Source organism: Lithobates pipiens, unplaced genomic scaffold (assembly GCF_037356315.1).
Source record: "Lithobates pipiens isolate NorthernLeopardFrog02 unplaced genomic scaffold, aLitPip1_a1.2 Scaffold_23, whole genome shotgun sequence".
Lineage (NCBI taxonomy): Eukaryota > Metazoa > Chordata > Amphibia > Anura > Ranidae > Lithobates > Lithobates pipiens.
The window spans coordinates 35,363,111-35,386,292 of NW_027507785.1; the positions used below are offsets into that span (position 1 = coordinate 35,363,111).

At 43.8% G+C, this 23,182-nt stretch overlaps 1 protein-coding gene across 4 annotated transcripts in view; it reads right to left on the reverse strand.

Annotated features, from left to right (window-relative positions):
- The window catches only part of MYO7A (myosin VIIA), a 344,985-nt gene that overhangs the window by 244,471 nt on the left and 77,332 nt on the right, over window positions 1-23,182 (reverse strand). For all 4 annotated transcript variants that reach the window (XM_077451417.1, XM_077451415.1, XM_077451416.1 and 1 more), the window contains 9 exons: window positions 19,892-20,013; window positions 19,642-19,784; window positions 18,026-18,139; window positions 15,278-15,431; window positions 12,991-13,067; window positions 7,630-7,749; window positions 5,840-5,982; window positions 4,485-4,695; window positions 926-1,061 (listed from right to left, as the gene is read on the reverse strand). In XM_077451417.1, coding sequence (XP_077307543.1) covers window positions 926-1,061; window positions 4,485-4,695; window positions 5,840-5,982; window positions 7,630-7,749; window positions 12,991-13,067; window positions 15,278-15,431; window positions 18,026-18,139; window positions 19,642-19,784; window positions 19,892-20,013 — 1,220 coding nt within the window. The remainder of the gene's footprint in view (window positions 1-925; window positions 1,062-4,484; window positions 4,696-5,839; window positions 5,983-7,629; window positions 7,750-12,990; window positions 13,068-15,277; window positions 15,432-18,025; window positions 18,140-19,641; window positions 19,785-19,891; window positions 20,014-23,182) is intronic.

Below are 23,182 nucleotides of genomic sequence, written 5' to 3' on the forward strand. Positions count from 1 at the left end.
GCGGGAGAGAGCGTTGTGTCAACATCAGAAGAACAGAAGAAGGAAGAAGAAGAAGATGGCGACGGTGACGATGAAGGAGAAAGCCGGGCTCCTCCGCTAGCAAAAGAGCAGCAAAAGAGCAGATGATAGCGGAGGAGCCCGGCGAGAAGAACCGAAAGCGCGTAGAAGTCGGAAGAAGACCCCCGGAGCTGCCTAATAAACTACTTTAAAAACCTGTGTATTGTGTTTTTTTATTGACACTTTTTCCCTCAGGTGAATGGGTAGGGGTACGATGTACCCCATACTCATTCACATAGGGTGGGGGGCTGGGATCTGGGGGCCCCCTTATTAAAGGGGGCTCTCAGATTCTGATAAGCCTGTCTGCAGACCCAAACAACCAACGGCCAGGGTTGTCGAGAAGAGGCCCTTGTCCTCATCAACATGGGGAAAAGGTGCTTTGGAGTGGGGGGGCCGCAGGGAGCCCTCCTTCCCCAAAGCACCCACCCAATGTTGAGGGCATGCAGCCTGCTACGTTCCCCACCCCCTTTTCTGACCGTCCGGGCTGCGTGCTCGGATAAGGGTCTGGTATGGACTTTGGGGGGACCCCCACGCCATTTTTTCGGCGTAGGGGCTTACCCTTAAAACCCATACCAGCCGCAAGATTGACTTCCTTCTCTAGTCCCATCGTACCTGAAATCACGTTCAAAATGAACGGACTTTGGTCCATGTGTGGGCAAGTCCGTTCATTTGGAAAGTCCGTCGGACCAGCATACAGACGAGCGGACTTCCTGACAGGAGCTGGGTCCGGCGGACAATTTTGAAGCAAGTCTTTGGGAAGAAAAAGTCCGCTGGAATCGATCGAATTGTCCGGCATTAGTCTTCTCTGACCCGCACATAGATGTTCATAGATGTAGCTTCACAGAAAGATATTAGGATGCTGTCTCACCTTTTGTCTCGTAGTAAACAACGCCTGCAAAGTGGTTGATTCCGAACTGTGTCTCGTAGCTGTTTTTCGGAGGGATGTAAAAGGTGTTCAGTTTATGTTGGCTGTTCAGCTTGTGCAGCATGGTGGTATCCGTGCCCTGTGACACCAAAAGCAAGTTATTTCTATCTAACCAATTACGGAGCTGGTTAATGCAAAAGGAATGAAGTTTAGGTATGGCAATTTTTAAACAGTTACAACCAATGTAAGCGCCAGGCATGTACTGGCCATTGGGACTACAGGGAGTTTCCCAGAGGGCCAATGGCTCAGTGGGCCGGTTTCAGTGACAAGGTAATGGCTGCGCGGCTCACCCTCAACTTCACGCAGTGATGTGAGAAAGATGAGAAAAATACAGAGGAGAATAAGTGAAATAATAAAAGAGGTTAGTGAGGATTCCTTATGTTATACTACTTATGTTTTTTTGCACAATTGCGTATAGTTTTATAAACTGTTTTTGTGCTTGTTTGTAAAATGAAAGTGGGCTGGTCTGGATGAAGTCTAGGGCCAATTTTTTGCCCCAGTTCAGCCCTGGTAAGCGCTATAGCTGTGGGATCCCCGTGGAAGCTGGAAATCACTGCAGTAGGCCCCACTACTGCAGTGAATGCTGCTAGCTTTTGGGTACTGTGCTGATTGGCTGTCCTACTGCTTACTGGATACAGGAAGTCGCTCAATCAAAAACGGGCGCCATTCAAGGAATACTTTTGCATTTTCTCAATGAACGCAAAGGGTTCTCTGATTGGATGTGGTGGAGATTGTGATGTCACCTCTTCATTTCATCCAATTAGAGAATACTTTGCATTCATTGGGAAAATGCAAAGTGGTCCCTGAATGGTGCCTGTGCTGAGCCACCTCCTGTGTTCACAATGCAGCAGGGCAGCCGCTCAACACGGGACACAAAAGCTAATGGAGAAATGAGCTGCGCCAATGTACCCATCTTAACCACTTCAGCCCCGGAAGGATTTACCCCCTTCCTGTCCGGAGCACTTTTTGCGATTCAGCACTGCGTCGCTTTAACAATTGCTGGTCGTGCGACGTGGCTCTCAAACAAAATTGGTGTATTTTTTTTCCCACAAATAGAGCTTTATTTTGCTGGTATTTGATCACCCCTGCGGTTTTTATTTTTTGCGCTATAAACAAAAAAAATCATACATTTTGAAAAAAAAATGCATTATTTTTTACTTTTTGCTATAATAAATATCCCCCAAAAATATATAAAAACAATTTTTTTTCCCTCAGTTTAGGCCGATATGTATTCTTTTACATATTTTTGGTAAAAAAAAAAAAAATCGCAATAAGCGTTTATTGATTGGTTTGCGCAAAAGTTATAGCGTCTACAAAATAATGGATAGTTTTATGGCATTTTTATTAATAATTTTTTTTTTTTTTACTAGTAATGGTGGCGATCAGCGATTTTTATCATGACTGCGACATTATGGTGGACACATCGGACAATTTTGACACATTTTTGGGACCATTAGCATTAATACAGCGATCAATGCTTTAAAATTGCATTGATTACTGTAAAAATGTCACCGGCAGTGAAGGGGTTAACCACTAGGGGGCGGGGGGTTAAGTGTGTCCTGGGGAGTGTTTCTAACTGACTGGGGGATGGGCTTGTGTGACGTGGACACTGATCGCTGTTCCCGATGACAGGGAGCAGATAATCAGTGTCCTGTCATTAGGCAGAACAGGGAGATGCTGTTTACATCGGCATCTCCCCATTCTTCAGCTCTGTGACACGATCGTGTGTATCCCCGTGGCGATCAAATCCATGGGTCCCGTGTGAATGGTCACGGAGCTCGCGGCAGGTGTGTGCGCATGGCGGGAATATCAAAGTAACGTACAGGTATGCTACTTTGCCCAGCCATGCCTTTCTGCGGACGTACAAATGCCAACAGCGGTCGGCAAGTGGTTAAGCAATCCAGCTTGGTCACCTCCCCGTTGGCAGCCCAAGAATATTCACTATCAGCACATCCGATTGTCCCGCCCTCACCCAGAATACCTAGAAATATATACACGATGTCAAAAGTATTGGGACACCTGCCTTTACACGCACATGAACTTTAATGCCATCCCAGTCTTAGTCCGGAGGGTTCAATATTGCATTGGCCCACCCTTTGCAGCTATAACAGCTTCAACTCTTCTGGGAAGTCCGTCCACAATGTTTCGCAGTGTGTCTATGGGAATGTTTGACCATTCTTCCAGAAGCGCATTTGTGAGGTCAGGCATTGATGTTGGACGAGAAGGCCTGGCTCGCAGTCTCCGTTTTAATTCATCCCAATCATGTTGAGGTCAGGACTCTGTGCAGGCCAGTCCAGTTCATTCACCCCCAAACTCGCTCATCCATGTCTTTATGGACCTTGCTTTGTGCACTGGTCCAAATCATTTGGTGGAGGGGGATTATGGTGTGGGGCTGTTTTTCAGGAGTTGGGCTTTGCCCCTTAGTTCCAGGGAAGAGAACTCCTAAGGTGTCAGCATACCAAGACATTATGGACAATTTCATGCTCCCAATTTTGTGGGAACAGTTGGGGATGGCCCCTTCCTCTTCCAATATGACTGTGTACCAGTGCACAAAGCTAAATACTTTTGACAATATATTATATATATATATACACACACACACACACTGTATATACACAATCACCAGCAGCGATCATTGTATTGTGCCGGTGGGGAAGTCGTGGTAAAAAATAGGTAGTTGAGCCTCGGTTTACCGCCCCTCAGTCTCCCCCTCCCCCTCCCCCACCCCCTTTTCCCCCCAAGCTGCAAAGGCAACTGGATTAGGTTGTACACATGCCGCAGCAACAATTATACCTCTTGTCATGTTGTACATTTAATGCCCTGTACACACGGCCGGACATTCCGATGACAAAATCCGTCTGATTTTTTTCTGACGGATTTTGGCCCAAACTGGTCTTGCATACACACGGTCGCACAAAGTTGTCGGAAAATCGGATCGTTCAGAAAGCGGTGACGTAGAACACATACGACGGGACTATAAAGAGGGCAGTAGCCAATAGCTTTCATCTCGTAATTTATTCTGAGCATGCGTGGCACGTTGTCCGTCGGAATTGTCTACACGCGATCGGAATTTATACGATCAGATTTTGTTGTTTGGAAAATTTTAAATCCAGCGCTCACACTTTGTGTGTCAGAAATTCTGATGGAAAAAATCAGATGGAGCCCACACACATTCAGATTTTCCGACAACAAGATTCGATCGCACATTTATTCCGTCGGAAAGTCCGACCGTGTGTACAAGGCATAACACTCCCCTTCCCCAAGACTGACAATCCTGCTGTCCAAAGGTGCACTCTGTGCTCCTTCATCCAGAGTGGGGGCACGCTAATACAGGAGGTGTGTTACTGGCCAGATCACCAGGTGAAAACAGAGGGGAAGAAAGCCTAAAAAAAGAAAACGAATGCAGCCACCACATCTAATGATTGGTAAGCTGCAATAGATGACATTTTTTGGTTTTGGGTGTAATGCCGCTTAAGGCCCTTTCAATGACTGGGTGCCATACCTTTGGAAACTTGCTCTCCTCGTCGATGAGTGAGATGATGTTCATGGGTTTGATGGCGATCATGTCCAGCGCATCCTGGTTGTCGGTGAACTCGATGTGCTGCCAGTTTATGTTCTCCAGGTTGTACTCCTCCTGCTCCAGCTTAAACACATGGCGGACGAAGAATTGCTGCAGATTCTCGTTGGCAAAATTGATGCAAAGTTGCTCAAAACTGCAAAAAGTAGTGTGGTAAAGAGTTAAATCTGAACTGTAGGCACAAATATATATATATATAAAAGGAAATACATACTGTATAAGGGGGCTGTTTAACCCTCCAAGGATTTGTATTTCTGTCCATCCAGTCCTGAGATTTACACAGCTCTGACACAGATTTTGTTCCTCTGGCTGTAGTAAAAGACTACATGTCTGAGACACTGACCTGGAGCAAACAAGCAGCAAAGATCAACTTCTGATCTGCATGCTTTTTTCTGGATCAGTGGCTCAGAAAGTATTGAAGCCCCTGGATTAGCACGACATTTACCATTTTACAAAGGAAGAGATAAGAAATGGAAGTCTCCATGTGTTTCCTTTAGTAGAGAACCCTTGTAATGTAAAGTTTAGATATGTGCACTGACAAAAAATTTGTTCGTTTTCGGTTTTTCCTTCTTTCGGAAATTCAGAAAGTCGGAAAAACGAAAATTCAGATTTCCAAATTTCCTCATTTCCAAATTTCTGAATTTTCAAATTTCCGAATTTTCAAATTTCCGAATCTTCCAATTTTCACATTTTCAAATGTCCAAATTTCCGAATTTTTGTAAATTCAGAAATCCAAAAATCTGAAAGAAAATCAGTCAAATTTGAAATAATACCAATTATTTAATTATAGGTATAGGAATTTCCTTTCAAATTTGGCTGAACTCCCTCCCTTGTCACCATTTTTCTCTTGGTGTCAGGAAAACTTGGCAGAAGTGACTCATGCTTACAGCAGGAGAACGAAGCAGCAGATAGAAATTACACTTAAAGGTTGATTTACTAAAACTGTGCAAAATCTGGTGCAGCTGTGCATGGAAGCCAATCAGATTCTAAGTTCAGCATGTTCAATTAAGCTTTGACAAAGAAAACCTGAAAGCTGATTGGTTTCTATGCAGAGCTGCACCAGATTTTGCCCTCCCTAGTGTTAGCAAATCAACCCCTTAGTGCTTTTAATTGAGGCAAATACACACTATAGAGGAAAATGCCTTGTTCATATTTCATGTCAATGGTTTACAACCACTTTAAAGTAACTGAATCAGCATGACGGCCAAGGAACCAGCACTTGCAGAGGAAGGGATGCCCATGTATTTCTCTTATCGAAGGATTAACCAATGTTATATTACCTATTTACAGTGAAGTTCTCAAACCCGAAAATATCCAGCAGGCCAATCGATCTTCTCATCATTTTAGGCTCAATGGAGACCGGTCGGTAAATGGCGGCGTTAATCTTCTCCACGATCCATACAAACAGACGTCCATATATGCCCTACCATACAGAAAGGAGTGGATGTCACCCCAACCTACATGTACAAAGATTTTCGGTGCATGCTAAGGTCAATCATGTTGCTTGCAAATATTGAATCTTGTAGGGGTTAGCCTGCAGCTCTGCCTTCACACAAGACTAGATATGGGCTGGTGGAGCGCTGGACCCCAGAGTATGTGAAAATCTAAAAAAGGATCCAACTTTCAGAGGCAGCTCCCCATCAACCAGAGGGTCCCTGGAGAAGTCTGGAGAACATTAGAGGAGAGCACCACAAAACTTGAATGAGTTCAGAAAAAAATTATTTTTTCAAACAAGTAAAAAACGTGTTTTAAAGGTTTGAAGCTCCCCTTTATCAAGGCTAAGAAACAAAAAACAACATGTTTTGAAGGTTTACAGCTCCCCTTAATCAAGGCTAAGAAACAAAAACCAACATGTTTCGAGGTTTTAGAGCTCCCCTTCATCAATGCTAAGAAACAAGAACCAACTTGTTTTGAGGTTTTAGAGCTCCCCTACACCATGGCTAAAAAACAAAAAACTTGTTTGAAGGGTTTAGAGCAGGAGTCTCAAACTGGCGGCTCTCCAGCTGATCTGAAACTACAAATCCCATCATGCCTCTGCCTGTGGGGGTCCTGCTTGTAACTGTCAGCCCTGCAATGTCTCATGGAACATGGAGTTTCACAACAGCTGGAGGGCTGCCAGTTTGAAACACCTGGTTTAGAGCTTCCCTTCATCAAGGCTTCCCTTCGTCAAGAAACAAAAATCAACTTGTTTTGAGGGTTTACAGCTCCACATTCATCAAGACTAAGAAACAAAAAACAACAACTTGTTTCTAGGATTTACAGCTCCCCTTAATCAAGGCTAAGAAACCAAAACCAACGTGTTTCGAAGGTTTACAGCTCCCCTTAATCATGGATAAGAAAAAAATACAACTTGTTTTGAGGGTTTACAGCTCCCCTTCATCAAGGCTAAGAAACAAAAACTAACTTGTTTTGAGGGTTTAATGCTCCCCTTCATCAAGGCTAAAAAAAAAAAAACATCTTGTTTCAAAGGTTTACAGCTCCCACTTATAAAGGCTAAGAAACAAAAAACAGCTTGTTTCGAGGGTTTACAGCTCCCCCTCATCAAGGCTAAGAAACAAAAACCAACATGTTTCAAGGTTTTAGAACTCCCCTTCATCAAGGCTCAGAAACAAAAACCAACATGCTAAGAAACAAGCTAACATAAAATAATATAAACTGAGGATCTAAAGTTACAAACACACAATCTATAGTGAGATAACCTAATAAAAAATTATAAGTAAATAAGCTATGTTCTCTAGAAAATGATATAATGTACTGTAAAAACTACCTGTATGTAAGGTAAATAAAATCAGAAACAAAAGTAATAAATGAGTTATAGAAATATATTTTTATAATTTAAATGTATTAGCTGTAATGCTCTCTTTTTTCCTATCACCCTTTTGTTTCTTAACCCTGATAAAGGGAAGCTCCGAGACATGTTGGCTTTTTGACATCTTGTTGTGAAAGATAAATTCTTACTGAACTCATTCAAGTTTTGTGTCACTTTCCTCCTTCTAATGTTCACACGAGACTAAACATGTCATATAAAACAAAAACTCAAGTACATACATATTGCTGGCCCTTTCAATACCTTAACAAAGGCGTCCCTGACATCCAGAGCCTGCTCCTTGCTGAGAGGGGTGGACACTGTCTCTCCTCTGGTGATAATAGTTCGACTTGTGAGGCAGTTCATGAGGTCCTGAGGTTCCACCTATAAAAATATATGTAAATATGATCACTAAAATCTCATATAAGCTTTAACAACATGTCAATGTAATTTTAAAAGTAATATTCAATATTTTAAAATTTAAAGCGGGAGTCCGCCGGGACTCCGCGTTTTTTTTTTTTTTTAAAGCCAGCAGCTACAAATACTGCAGCTGCTGACTTTTAAAATAGTGACACTTACCTGTCCAGCGCGCCCGCGATGTCGGCACCCGAAGCCGATCTGTAGATCGTTTCTCGGGTGCTGCCGCCGCCATCTTGGGTATGGGAATCAGGAAATGGAGCCATTCGGCTTCATTTCCCAGTTCCCTACTGCGCATGCGCGAGCCACGCTGCGCAATAAGGACGGTCCCCGCTGCCTCTGGGATCTGTGTGTTTTCCCAGCAGGCAGCGGGGCACTTGCGGAAAGGGGCGTAATCTGCGCCCCTTTCCGCAGAGAGCTATCCCGGAAGTGGGTGCATTTACCTGGATTATCCAGGTAACTGCACCCCCCTCCCCCCTGAAAGGTGCCAATTGTGGCGCCGGAGGGGGGGAGGATACCGATGAGCGGAAGGTCCATTTTAGGGTGGACCTCCGCTTTAAGATTTATTTAAAAAAAAAATCTGGTGACCCCGGAATAAAGTGCTTTTGTTTATGCCCCATCAATCTGTTGCTGTCTCCCAGTTGCTCTCCTGCATTGTCAGCCTGTCACCAATGAAGATGGCCATTTCAACGCACATTACACAGGTAAGGTCCACTGCTGACACCATCAGATAACCCTGCCCTGAGGAATGCCATGCAGTCATCACTGGATGGCTTCATCACTGGAGTGCATGTAGACAGGAAGCACCTGAAAAGGAGCGGCAGGAGATCAGCAGCACTGAGATGGGTGAAAAAAAAAAGGAAAGTGAAGGGAAAATGAGCAAAACTGGAGCAGCTGGGCAGGGCAACCAGTCATCTATTTTCATTTTCAAAGCTTAAAAAGAGTAACTTTACTTTCGTTGAAAAAAAAAAAAAACATTCCCCTCTGGATGAACTATGTACATTGCAGGGATTTTAAACACTTTGTTGCAGTTTTCTACCTTTTGTTATCCTGAAGAAATAGCTGTTTGCATCCACGTGCTGAGTGAATCTGTATGGGGGTGATTTTATCATTATCAATCAGCTGCTGCTCCTGCAGGGCTCTGAGGAAAGTGGCAGTGTCTGCATTCCTTTGAACATGATTTCCCTTTGGAAGTATCTTAGCAAAATTACATTTTTGTTGTGGGAATGCTCAAAATTTGACTTGTATCTTAGTGCAGACTTCAGGAAAAATCAGTAAGCCAAGCACAAGCAGTTGATGGATCAACTTGGGTACAATCAGCTTGTCCATAAATACAATATCTCACAAAAGTGAGTACACCCCTCACATTTTTGTAAATATTTTATTCTATCTTTTCGTGTGACAACACTGAAGAAATGACACATTGCTACAATGTAAAGTAGTGAGTGTACAGCTTGTATAACAGTGTAAATTTGCTGTCCCCTCAAAATAACTCAACACACAGCCATTAATGTCTAAACTGCTGGCAACAAAAGTGAGTACACCCCTAAGTGAAAATGTCCAAATTGGGCCCAATTAGCCATATTGCCTCCCCGGTGTCATGTGACTCGTTAGTGTTATAAGGTCTCAGGTGTGAATGGGGAGCAGGTGTGTTAAATTTGGTGTTATCGCTCTCACTCTCTCTCTCTCTACTATGGTCACTGGAAGTTCAACATGGCACCTCATTGCAAATAGCTCTCTGAGGATCTGAAAAGAAAAATTGTTGCTCTACATAAAGATGGTCTAGGCCATGAGTGCTCAACCTGTGGCCCTCCAGCTGTTGCGGAACTACATTTTCCATGAGCCGTTGCAAGGCTGATAGCTACAAGCATGACTCCCAAAGTCTGAGGCATTATGGGACCTGTAGTTCTGTAACAGCTGGAGGGCCACAGGTTGAGCACCCATGGTCTAGGCTATAAGGAAGATTGCTAAGACCCTAAAACTGAGCTGCAGCACGGTGGCCAAGACCATACATCGGTTTAACAGGACAGGTTCCACTCAGAGCAGGCCTCGCCATGGTCGACCAAAGAAGTTGAGCACACGTTTTCAGCATCATATCCAGAGGTTGTCTTTGGGAAATAGACATAGGAGTGCTACCAGCATTGCTGCAGAGGTTGAAGAGGTGAGGGGTCAACCTGTCAGTGCTCAGGCCATACGCCGCACACTGCATCAAATTGGTCTGCATGACTTTTGTCTCAGAAGGAAGCCACTTCTAAAGATGATGCACAAGAAAGCCAGAAAAAGTTTGCTGAAGACAAGCTAAGGACATGGATTACTGGAACCATGTCCTGTGGTCTGATGAGACCAAGATAAACTTATTTGGTTCAGATGGTGTCAAGCGTGTGTGGTGGCAACCAGGTGAGGAGTACAAAGACAAGTGCAAGCATGGTGGTGGGAGTGTCATGATCTGGGGCTGCATGAGTTCTGCCGCCACTGGGGAGCTACAGATCATTGAGGGGACCATGAATGCCAACATGTACTGTGACATACTGAAGCAGAGCATGATCCCCTCCCTTCAGAGACTGGACCACAGGGCAGTATTCCAACATGATAACGACCCCAAACACACCTCCAACACGACCACTGCCTTGCTAAAGAAGCTGACGGTAAAGGTAATGGACTGGCCAAGCATGTCTCCAGACCTAAACCCTGTTGAGCATCTGTGGGACATCCTCAAACGGAAGGTGGAGGAGTGCAAGGTCTCTAACATCCACCAGCTCTGTGATGTCATAATGGAGGAGTGGAAGAGGACTTCCGTGGCAACCTGTGAAGCTCTGGTGAACTCCATGCCCAAGAGAGTTAAGGCAGTGCTAGAAAATAATGGTGGCCACACAAAGTATTGGCACTTTGGGCCCAATTTGGACATTTTCACTTAGGGGTGTACTCACTTTTGTTGCCAGCGGTTTAGACATTAATGACTGTGTGTTGTTTTTTTTGTTTGTTTTTTGAGGGGACAACACATTTACACTGTTATACAAGCTGTACACTCATTACTTTACATTGTAGTAAAAGTGTAATTTCTACAGTTTTGTCACATGAAATAAAATATTTACAAAGATGTGAGGTGTGTATTCACTTTTGTGAGCTACTGAAAATTGAAAATCGTCCGGTCCCTGCTGAATCAACCAAATTTCAATCCAGGTATGACCGGCTTAAGGGCGACACATCCTCCCGCTAGACTTTAGGGTAGCCCACAGAACTTCTACAAGCTAAGTGAAAAATACATATACTGTGTATATACTGTAGGTGCAGGTGACATTTTTTGCAATAAAAAATAAAAAAAGCCAACAGTGCAGATGAAATGGCTAGGCCTTGTGGTCTGGTAACAAACATTGCCCCAGCTATGGCCAAAAGGCATAGCTATTTGATCATTAGTATATTGTATGGAAACCATGGCTTCTATGGAGTTGGGCTCGGGACTCAACAAGAAACCATACCAGATACGGTGCGAAGGGGCTAATTTGTTTAAAAAAAACTCCAACCAAGCCAGAGCATAGTACAGTAAAGCCTTCTTAGACCTGAAGGCATTCACATTTCTAATCCATCACATGTCCCAAAAAGTAAGAGGATTATTCCTCATTTTAGAACAGTGGGTGGTTATCTTTTCTGATAACTTTTAATGTTTTTAAATTTAGAGGTAAACACTAGAGAGTATTTTTATATGCTCCAATTGCTAAATTTAATATTTTGACAACTTGGCCTTTTGTCTTATTTTCCCATTTCATTATTGTATTCAAATTAGTAGATTAGCTAAAAGAAATGATTACACCAACTCAGCACAATGATTCTGTTTCTCTATCATAGCTGAAATCCAGGCAAATTCAAAATCTACCCTTGCAGTGAGGATTCCCCCGCACTGCAAGGGTTAATGCTATTTGTTTCCTAGGGTAGCATTAAAGAACAGTTTTACTTACCTTGTCTGTTGTTCCTCCGGCATCCAAGACTCTCCTCTTCCCATTGACACTCCGTGTTGTACACAAGCCCTCAGCGTCCTCACTAACAAATCAGGACTGCTGGTCCTGCATTGTATGTGGATGACATTAAATTTCAACTGAGGTATGGAGCACCAGTGGGAAGCGGGTTCTGGGAACCAATCATGTGGAGAGGAGGAAGCTTGAAGGGGATGGATAAAGTAATTAAAAGAGCTTTTTAATGGCATGCTAGACAAAAACAAGCACTTGCTCCTAACAGTGCAGGGGGGAGCCCCACTGCAAGGGTCGTTTTCAAACTTCCCTGAGTCAATTGATAAGATGTCAGCCAGGCAGGGGGTGTATTACTCTTGGCCAACTCATAGACTTGCATTGTTCATAGGAGCAGTAAACCCCAACCATGCCATGACCATCAGTAGACCAGTGCACAGGTCTTAAGACCATCGGTAGACCAGTGCACAAGTTTTGTGGCCACCTGTAGACCAATGGACAAGTCTTGTGGTCATCAGTAGACCAATGGACAAGTCTGGTGGCCATCAGTAGACCAATGAACAAGTCTTGTGGCCATCAGTAGACCAATGGACAAGTCTTGTGGCCATCAGTAGACCAATGGACAAGTCTTGTGGTCATCAGTAGACCAGTGCACAAGTCTTGTGGCCATCAGCAGACCAGTGCACAAGTCTTGTGGTCATCAGTAGACCAGTGCACAAATCTTGTGGTCATCAGTAAGCCAGTGCACAAGTTTTGTGGCCATCAGTAGACAAATGGACAAGTCTTGTGCCCATGGGTGCTGAGGTCAACAGTAGACAAGTTCCAGGGAGCAATCAATAGACAAGGGCATGGGTGCTGTGGTAAACAGAAGACTAATGTGTGAATGACTTGGCCATTAGTGGACAAGTGCATGGGGGCTGAGGACAGCAGTCTCATTTCCACATCATTAACAGAGCTAAGTGAATGATTCATCAGAAACAGTGACATGTCACTATCAGAGGCTTGAAAGTGAAGGATTTGTGCAATATGGTGCCACTGCAGAAATGGGTAAGGTATCATTGTGGATGGGGCCTGAATTTAGTTTTCAGTAAAGAATAATTTAATTTATACTACCATAGTTGATACGCTGTACAGTCCCATAATAACCTATTTATATGGAGTTCATTTTTGTATGTAGGTTTTCGACACTGCAAGGGAAAGGTCTTCCACTCTGTTTATAAAGCAGAAATATAAATTCTATGCAACTAACCTCCAGTAATGTTGCAGCTGTAGTTAAAGAGGTGGAATAAACCACTTCACAGGCATCCAAGTTATCGTACATTCGGGCTGCAAAAATAATAAAGATTTTTTTAAGATATTACATCAAACATGAAACTTGATGTATTAAGATGAGGAACATTAGTGGGAATGATATTCTATTAGTTTTCATATGAAAACATAAAAAAAACAATCAGGCAGGGTACATGTTGCCAGGTCAGTAAGACAGAATTCTAACAATTAGAAAGAACAAAAAGTTCACATAAGTACCCAAGTATTCTACATAAAAACAACAAAAGGTACAACGATAACAAAACAGCTGGTTTAGCACTTTAGATAATCGAGATACTCCATTTAAGGCATTTAGGTAAGCAGGCATTTAAAGAGGCACAGCATATGGCAAAGTCCAATAAGACAATACCGAAGTGCATCCTATCCCATTTAAATTTCTACATCTCCCAAGACTGTGGTGGTCCAACCTGACCAGATTTTATCAAATTTCTTTGGGCATCTCCTTGCAGTATAGGTCATTTTGTACATAGGCAGGGCATTAATAATCAGGTCAATAATCAGGTCAACCCACATCTGTAAGCCAGGGGAGGGTCTGGCCTCTTCCAGCATTTAGCATAAAAGAAGAGAGAACGAGTCAACTATTTTTGAGAGGCACCAAGGTCCTCCTCTTCGAAGTCTCCCAGAAGACACCTGGCGAGGGTACATATATTTGGTAAATCTAATTTTGGTTCCATGAAGGAGGTAATACTAGACCAAAACTGATGCATCCTCAGGTATTCTCATATCATATGGAAAACATTTCCCATAGCATTATGACACCTATAACATTTAGGAGACATCAACCTACCCAACCAATAACATCACTGAGAATGCTGCCTATCACACCCTGATCCTGTAAATTCCCGCTGGTGTCTTTTGACCTCTGAGCCCTTGTACACACGGCCGGACATTCCGACAACAAAATCAGTCTGATTTTTTCAGACGGATTTTGTCCGAAACTGGTGTTGCATACACACGGTTGGACAAAGTTGTCGGAAAACCCAATAGTTCGGAACGTGATGACGTTATTTAGTTACGACGGGACTACGTTCAAGCTAGTAGCCAATAGCTTTGGTCTAGGAATTTGATCTAAGCATGTGTGGCACTTTGTCCGATCGGAACTCTCTACAAACAATCGTACAAAGTCCGATCGGATCATGTTGTCGGAAAATTTTATATCCAGCTCTCAAACTTTGTTGGTCGGACATTCCGACGTAAAAAGTCAGATGAAGCCCACACACGGTCGGATTATCCAACAACGCGGTCCGATCGGACATTTTCCATCGGAATGTCCGACCGCGTGTACAAGGGCTTAAAGAAACAAGTTATCCTGGATAATGGTCCCACTCCTAATTTGCGGGCTGTGTATTCAAACATAATGACTAGCTACAATACATGACCAATTCATGGCTGAGAGGACCCCTTGTCTTAGATGAGGGTGCCCCCGGCCATGCAGTTCCTTTTCAGAGGACCAATCTTCTGTTCTTCAGAACTATAGTCATAGCCTAAAAAAAGCTCTATACCGGTTCTTTAATGTCCAATGCTGTAAGTCAATAATGTTGTCATGCTTCGGTACTTCTCTATACTTTATTGTACGGTTTTATATATGTATGGTTGATAACCGTAATAAAAACAATTGGAAATACGAATGCTGCTTATCCATTTGCAAGAAACCAATTACATCATTGAAGATGCAGCCTATAAATTCGCTAGAGACCAATGACATCATGGAGAATGAAGCCTATTCATTCGCTAGGGACAAGTGACATCACTGAGAATACAGCCTTTCCATTCGCTGTAGGCAGATGACATCACTGAGAATGCAGCAGTCCATTCACTAGAGACCAATCACATCATTGATAATGCAGCCTATCCATTCACTAGAGACCAATGACATCATGGAGAATGAAGCCTATTCATTCGCTAAGGACAAGTGACAGCACTGAGAATACAGCCTATCCATTCGCTAGAGACCAATGACATCACTGAGAATGCTGCCTATCCATTCACAAGAGTCAAGTGGCATCACTGAGAATGCAGCCTATTGATTTGCTAGAGACCAATGACATCATTAAGTAAGCAACAGATATATTCAATAGAAACCAGTGACATTTCTCAATTACAGACAATATCACTACATGGGTGCAATTAAACAACTGCAAATGACACCCAGGATAAAAAAACTATTAAAGAAACAATAGATAGCAGAGCATTGTATAAGTCATTACCTTCATAGCGAAGATTCCCCATGTGCAGTATGGCAGCCAGGAGTCGGGAGATCTCCCAGTTCTCAGTATCGGTAAACATTAAGACTTTCATGGCTGAGCGAATGTTAGCATACTCTTTACTGTCATCTCTACCGTCACAAGTCGTACATTTGCCCTGCAAGACATAAAGCGGGCATATCACATGATCAGCTCACCTACCTCTCCTTCCATTCTGAAGCCTGTCAGTCCCTGCACTGACCAAGCTATGAAGGTCTTATGGAGAATCAGTCACTGATGGGCATTTATAATAATCAGCCAATAAACTCCACTTCTAAAGTGTGTAAATGTGCAGGCTTATCTCTTAGGCATTGCATTTTTTTGATTATTTACTTGTATGGCATCCCTGTTAGAGTAGCAGTGTCACCTTTCTGTCCCCCGGCCTGAGCTCAGTGCTGATAACAGACTCTCACACATCTGTCATATAGTAAATGTGCAGTATGCATTACATAAAAGAAAACTTATGCCGCGTACACACGACCAGACTTTCCATCAGAATAAACTCTGACTGTCTTTCCGACGGAGTTCCAACTGAACGGACTTGCCTACACACGATCACATCAAAGTCCATTTGTTTCGAACGTGATGACGTACGACGGAACTAGAAAAGGAAGTTCAATAGCCAGTAGCCAATAGCTGCCCTTGCGTCATATTTGGTCTGTCGGACCAGCATACAGACGAACGGTTTTCCCGATAGGAATTGATTTTGTCTGAAAGATTTAAAACATGTTCTATTTCTAGGTCCGTCAGACTTTTTGAAAAAAAAAAAAAGAGTCCACTGAAGCCCACATATCCGATGAAATGATTCCGTCAGACCTTTTCTGCCAGAAAGTCCGGTCATGTGTACGCAGCATAAAAATTTTGCAAATTGACAAGTTCCAAGACGCTGCTTGGGCCATCCTGGGAAAGCTTAGTAAAAAGTGTGACTGTCCCAGCAAATCTGGGACAGTTGGCAAATATGATGTAATGCAAGATTATCATGGGGCCTCAATGCACATGGGGCCCTAGGGCACTGCCCAAGGGTTCCCATGCATTAAGATGGCCCTGGTATCCAGCAGACTAGAGTGTTTTTTTTTAAAGGAGACAGGTCAGCCTACATGGGGTCCTTACAACCTGACATTGAACTTTAGTGACATTTCTGCTTAGACAGGATAAGAAAACAAGTGAATAACAGCACAAATATACAACCCTGAGAGGTAAGACAACACTGTTACTACAACCATCCCTGACTGGTTCTCTTTAAATATCTAATATTTCCATCCTATGATTGAAGATTTAATATCAATTACTCTATTCTTCCTTCTGGTTCACCACTCCCTATGCACACCATTTGCTGCTTCTATTCTCTGGATCTCAATTCCACAAACCATTAGCAATAACCAACCCTCCAAGTCCCAAAACCCGTCATTTTTTTATATAGCATACAACCTTATCACCTGAAATATGACTTCTGCTGCCTCTCAACTTCAATAAAATATGTACCCATTTATTGGAGTCACTGTTTTCCATGAAACCCCTAATGTGCATCACTTAAAGCCCAACTGAATTATGGGTTTAAATCTGCTAAATACATATCAGCTGCATTAAAACTAAGGTGTGCAAAATGGTACAGTCTGTTTCCTTTAGAAAGCAGGCACAGACTGAGTAGGAAAGGTTGTTCCTATCAACATGCTGCAGAGTGGGACCCCCCTCTGTTTGTGTGGAAGCAGTGTTCTCTCTGCAGAGGTCCAACATACCCCTTGCTGAGTCCTAGCAATCAATCACAAGCTGAGTAACAAGAAAAGTTGTGCAGCTCCAGTGCTCCATTCATAACTGTCCTGCCTCCTCCCTCAGCTCTAGACCTGCCGTGTCTGCCGCACTCAGCCCCCCCCCCCGTGTAGGGTAAAACAGGGGAGAGGACTATGCCACTGCTGTAAAGGATGGGGAGGAAGCCGGGGGTGATATAAATGGGGGGCCAAGGACAGGAGTTTGAAGGTGGAGGTGGGCACTGTATAAGGGGGGGCAGAATACAGGAATGTATAGGTGTGGGGGGGTGATAAGAAGGGGGGGGGGCAGAGGACAGAAATGTGAAGGGGGGTGATACTGTATGAAAGAGGGCTGAGCACTAGAATGTAAAATAAATACAGTGGTGATATGAAGGAGAGGAGGGAGGACAGGGATGTGATGGGGGGAGGGCCATATGAATGGGGGGGGGTGATCTGCAGGGGGGGACTGGGAATATAAATGTATTAATGGTATTGTGATGTGAAGGATCTGAGGTTACATTTGTATCATTGCAACCTGCGTTGTGCATGAAGGCAGCCCATTCATGCACAACACTATGTTAAATTGCGCCATGCTGAGCCGCATGGTGCAGCAACATGCAGTTTAGCACTCTCGAAAATACGTTGCTTTTGCTGATGCATGGAGGTGCTATTTGTACTCAAACATGATGTTTGGACCTCTGCAGGAATAACATTTTACTGACTGGACCTCTGTGGATTTCAATTCAATGCCCCGACTTTTGTTTTGTAGGACCTGGAATGCATTCAGCTGATCAAAACTGAAATTTCAGAATTTAGCCACAAATGTCCCTTGGAGGACAGAAAAAAAAAATCAAATGAGGAAGAAGGTTTCATAATCTGAAAATGTTGAGGCTTCGTGGTGCCCCATCTAATATTTCTGCCCTGGACATTGTTCCCTGTGGTGAAAAAAACCACCATGCCCACTTACCATACAGAGGTAGTTGAAGTCAGTGGCTTTTCCTAGACCCAACTTCTTCTTATGATCTGGTGGCATCCCTTTCAGCATACAGTAGAAAATATGATAATTCCGTTCATCTGAAGCCTAGGAAACAAAGCATTCATATCTGCATCTAAATATATCATAAGTATAAATAATTTACAATAAATTGAAATAAATATTTTAACAGTGATTGAGTAAAGAGATACACCTTTTTTCAGGAAGAATGTACAGGGGTTGTATATGTGAAGGAGATGCTGAGACCAGCTCACTCTTGCCAGGCCAAAAGCAGATATAAACCACCTTCTTGTCCCCTGAGGATGTCCCTTGCATAGATGAAACGTGTAGGGTAGGGCTAGCGGCCTATGACGTCATCACACCCGCTGGTGTACCCCAACTTGGTGTCTGTAAACTTTTGTTACCCTGACATGATTAATTTTACTGCAGACAATTGCGCTTTCCAGACAGCCACCAGAGGACCTGGTAGGCATTGAGGTTGTTACCATACCCTGGTGTGATTTGTATTTAGGGTATCCTATGCTAGTGATCTCTTAAAATCTGCAGATCCTGGTTATTTGTTTCTAGCACCCACTAGTGTTTGTAGCACCCTCTCTTCAGAATACCCCAGGGAGCTCCACCTTTCCTCTCCTCCTTAATTTCCAGAAAACACTAGAACATTCTGGAAAAAAGCGGGAGGTGTTGGTGATGCTGCCTGTGAATCACCCAGCGTTGCCCTGGGTCACTCCCAACTCAGGTCAAAACATACCCAGACTTGACTGCCAGCGAAGCCTGGAAATTTACCTATCCTACCAAAACTGCACTATTACTTTATTGCAATTGATAACAGTTCAGGGGGTCAAGCAGACACCGTAAGACCAAACACCATTAGACCAAACACCAGACTGTAGGCAATCACAGGAGGTATGAAAAGACCAGAGAGTCTAGTTTGCAACACAAGGATGAGAAACTCCTATTTGGGGACACTCAGCACATGATCTGAGGTCCTGTAGGGAATGTGTACCTCTCCCTGTGTACCTCCTTCCAGCTAGTTTCTCATCCTTGTGTTCTTTGCAAACTAGACTCTCTGGTCCTTTTATGTCTCCTGTGCTTGCCTGCAGTCCGGTGTTTGGCCTTATGGTTTCTGCTTGACCACCTGAACCATTATTAATTGCAATATATTTTAGGAAGGCTCCGGTATTCATTTGGACAGCGTCCCCTGAGGAAGCCCCATTGTAGGGCGAAACATGTTGGGAACCACACCATTGTGCTGTACCTTTAAGGGCCGTTATGTATGAGTCTTTTCTAATGCAATTGCATTGTTTTTATGTAATAATAAAATGTACTTTTTAATACATTTTTCCTATTGATTTTATATGCACCCAAAAAATTGCAAAAATCTCCAACATACAAATTAACTAATGGATGCCTGTGGGCAAACACGGCCCTCCTCCCATGGGTGTATGCTGTAGTACACTCATGTGAATGAGGGCTTTCTCTCCATTATTTCTCCTCCATCTTTTCAAGTAGACAACTGAAAAAAAAACAAGGAAGAAGTCCAACTAACTGCTACTCCCTAAAGGGTATAAAGGACACATTTTTTCATCTACCTGTCGACAAACCCGTGACTTTTCCAGAAGATACTGCTCAATCTTGGCCCCCTCTATGGCTCCTTTCTTGTTGAAATGAATGTCGATGTACTTTCCAAACCGGCTGGAATTGTCATTTCGTATGGTCTTGGCGTTGCCAAAAGCTGAAAGTGCAAAACTCAAAGTCTGAGGCAGGAACAGCAAATGTGTGAAGTCTAATGGAGTTATAAGGTTAGCATACAGGAAGAGACAATGAGAACCACAGTCTGACCTTCTAGGATTGGGTTTGCTTCCAAAACCTGCTGCTCTATCCATGAGTGCTGCCCGCTGATGGCCGCCAGGAACTGCAGAATTAACTTGGTGCTTTCCGTCTTCCCAGCGCCTGACTCTCCACTATAACAGAACATAGCAGAATGAGACATCTGGGATTAATCAGCAGCATGGTGGAAAGAGCAGTGATCGTATTTCATATGTAATGCCCCGTACACACAATCACATTTTCCAACAACAAATGTTGGATGTGAGCTTGTTGGTGGAAAGTCCAACCGTGTGTACGCTCCATCGAACATTTTCTTGTCAGACTTTCCACCAACAAATGTTGGCTAGCAGGTTCTCAAATTTTCCGCCAACAAATGTTTGTTGTCGGACTTTCTGATCGTGTGTACATAAGTCCATCGGACAAAAGTCCACGCATGCTCGGAATCAAGTACGAGTTGAAAATATATCTAGCATTCATAATGGAGATATCACGTACAGCTTGTATGTCACTATATTCATAATTGTTGGCCAATATTTATGTGACCATTTGTATGCAAGACAAGTTTGAGCCAACATCCTTCGAACAAAAATCTTTGGTTTTGTTGTCGATGTACGATCGTGTGTACGGGGCATTATTGTAGCCTGGTCCACAGTGCTGACAGCAGAGGAGCAAGCAGGTAGCAGTATACACAGTCTCTGTTATTCCCTCTGCAGCTGACAGAGGGACAAGGGCAGCTGTGAAGAAGAGAAAGAGGATGCAGCCTAGGTAAAGCCATCCACCACTCTGGGAAAACAGAGGAAGGGGTGTGCACTACTGTGAATGCTGGGAATAGCTAGAGCATGCTGGGAAGTACTGAGATTTGTGAAGGATGTGAGCCCTGAACAGATTGAGTTGTTGCTGTGGTTTTCAAACTAGTGGTGGAAATACATACGCTAGGATCATGGGAGCTGGATGGACAGGAAGAGAGGAGGGACTGTTCCCGGGCTCCGGCAGATGTGGTGAGGACATTTTGGGAGGCAGACCATGCAGCAGTCTGCTAACAGAACATTTTACCACTGCATTAGTGGTTCAGGGGGACGCAGTGGACATTAGAAAGCTACTGTTGCTGACTGGTGCTGCCACCTGATGTGGAAAACGCCGCTCTTGCTGACTGGTGCTGCTGTCTGACAGTTGGGAAGGATGTGGCAGCCGCTGGCCTTCAGTCTTTTAGCACCTGCAAAATGAATTCAGATCAGGCAGCAGGTGCAGTCTACTTTCCCCTCTGCGGGTGCTGCTCTTCTGCAGTGGCACTGAAGAAGCAGAGAAGGCCGAGAAGAACATGGTTCCTCTATAGATTCCTGGGTTACTGGGGAAGCAATCCAATTGGATGCTGTCGCCCCATGTGACTAGTAGACATCTTGGGTCAGACAGAGCCTATTTATGGCCATGGCTATTAGTCTTGGTGGTTTTGTTTTTCGAAGCATGTGATTAGAGCCAGAGGCTCTAAATGGCTTCAAAAAAGGTGGGCTCGGGCGCAAAGCACTGCATCCCGAGCACACCCACTTGTGTGATAATTGCAAAATATATTCGCCATTTTCTTCCTGATTCTCCTCCTGGCTAATCAGGAAGTGGGTCCTGAGACCCGATTGGCCGAGAGGAGAAGCAACCGTATTGAGGAGGAAGCCACCGAGGAGGAGGAGACGAAGGAAGGATCCCAAACTGCCCACGACCTAGATGGGGTAAAGCTGGTGGGTGGACGGATGAGCGAGCAATGGGGGGGGGGGATTGACTTACCAACCAACTGACAGACCAGGGGGGCTGGGTGTGGCGGATGGTTTGATTTTCCACCCCTCCCCCAAAAATGGAGCACCAGCCACCACTGGTTAGAGCTCATACAGAAGGGCTTTTTTGTCTAACTCAGCCTTTGACAGGAAAAGGCTTTGTTTGACCTACTTTCCTGCAATCCAAATACACCTCGTTAGGACATGATGCATCTATTGAAGAAACACAATGTAAAGCCGACCAGGCACAGCCTCTAAACCAGGGATATGCAATTAGCGGACCTCCAGCTGTTGCAAAACTACAAGTCCCATCATGCTCTGCCTCTGGGTGTCATGCTTGTGGCTGTCAGAGTCTTGCAATGCCTCATGGGACTTGTAGTTCTGCAACAGCTGGAGGTCCACTAATTGCATATCCCTGCTCTAAACTGTCATCTACACCACTCCATTGAAGTAAGTGAGAATCTCCTGACCTGCATTTGGTGTGCATTCCAAACACACAACCAACCATCTGCGGCCCTGAGGATTACATAACAAACCTTTGGTCAAAGACTGATAAAGACCAATCTGCTTTGAACTGACATTTCATTAATGAGTAGTGTGACAAACGGCCCCACTTGGTCCAGGGCAGCATATTGGATTTGGCTTACCTGCTGCCTGGCAGTTTATGAGATAAGCTAGTGGTAAAGATCTGGGAAGCCATAAACGGGGGGTTAAGCACTGGCCACACTCTCCCCCCACCTTAGGTGTAATTTAAAGCATATTTAAACCCAAAACCAAAACATTTTTTACATATTGCAGCTTACCAGTCCTTAGGTGTGGTGGCTGCATTGGTTTTCCTATGTCCATGATGACAACATTTTCAGGGACTACAGAAAATGCCTGTTGATCTTACCTGAAATGTCTCGTCCTTGTCACTTCTTGTGAAGTTACAAGAAAGTAAAAATAACTTTATTTGTATTGTGTTGGTTTTTAGTTCTATAATTCCCCCATGTAATGGAGATGAACAAGGGTGAGCATGTTTGAGGTTCAGCATGGGTGACAGCTCGGGGTGAGCTCAGGTGTGTTTGGATACCAATCCAAACATGACTGTGCAATCCTGTGAGGAAGCTGTCACTGCAGACCACCAATCATAAGCGCCAGGTATTCCCCACCACACAGCCACACATATACACTCACCGGCCACTTTATTAGGTACAACTTGCTAGTATCGGGTTGAACCCATTTTGCCTTCAGAACTGCATTAATTCTTTGTGGCATAGATTCAAAAAGATGTTGAAGGCCCTGTTCACACCTATGCACTTTTTAATGCGTTTTTTAGTTTTGCAGAAACACTCTACAGTCCACTTAACATGGTTTCCTATGAATGTAGTTCACATCTGTGCATTTTATGGAAAAGAACAGAGACTTTTGGTTCCATAGACTTTAATGGATCAAAAGCGTGTATTGAAAAAACGCAAAATACACCTGTAATATGCAAATTGCAACCTGCATAGGTGTGAATCAGGCCTTAATCTGCAAGCATTCATCTAAATTCTAAAACTAA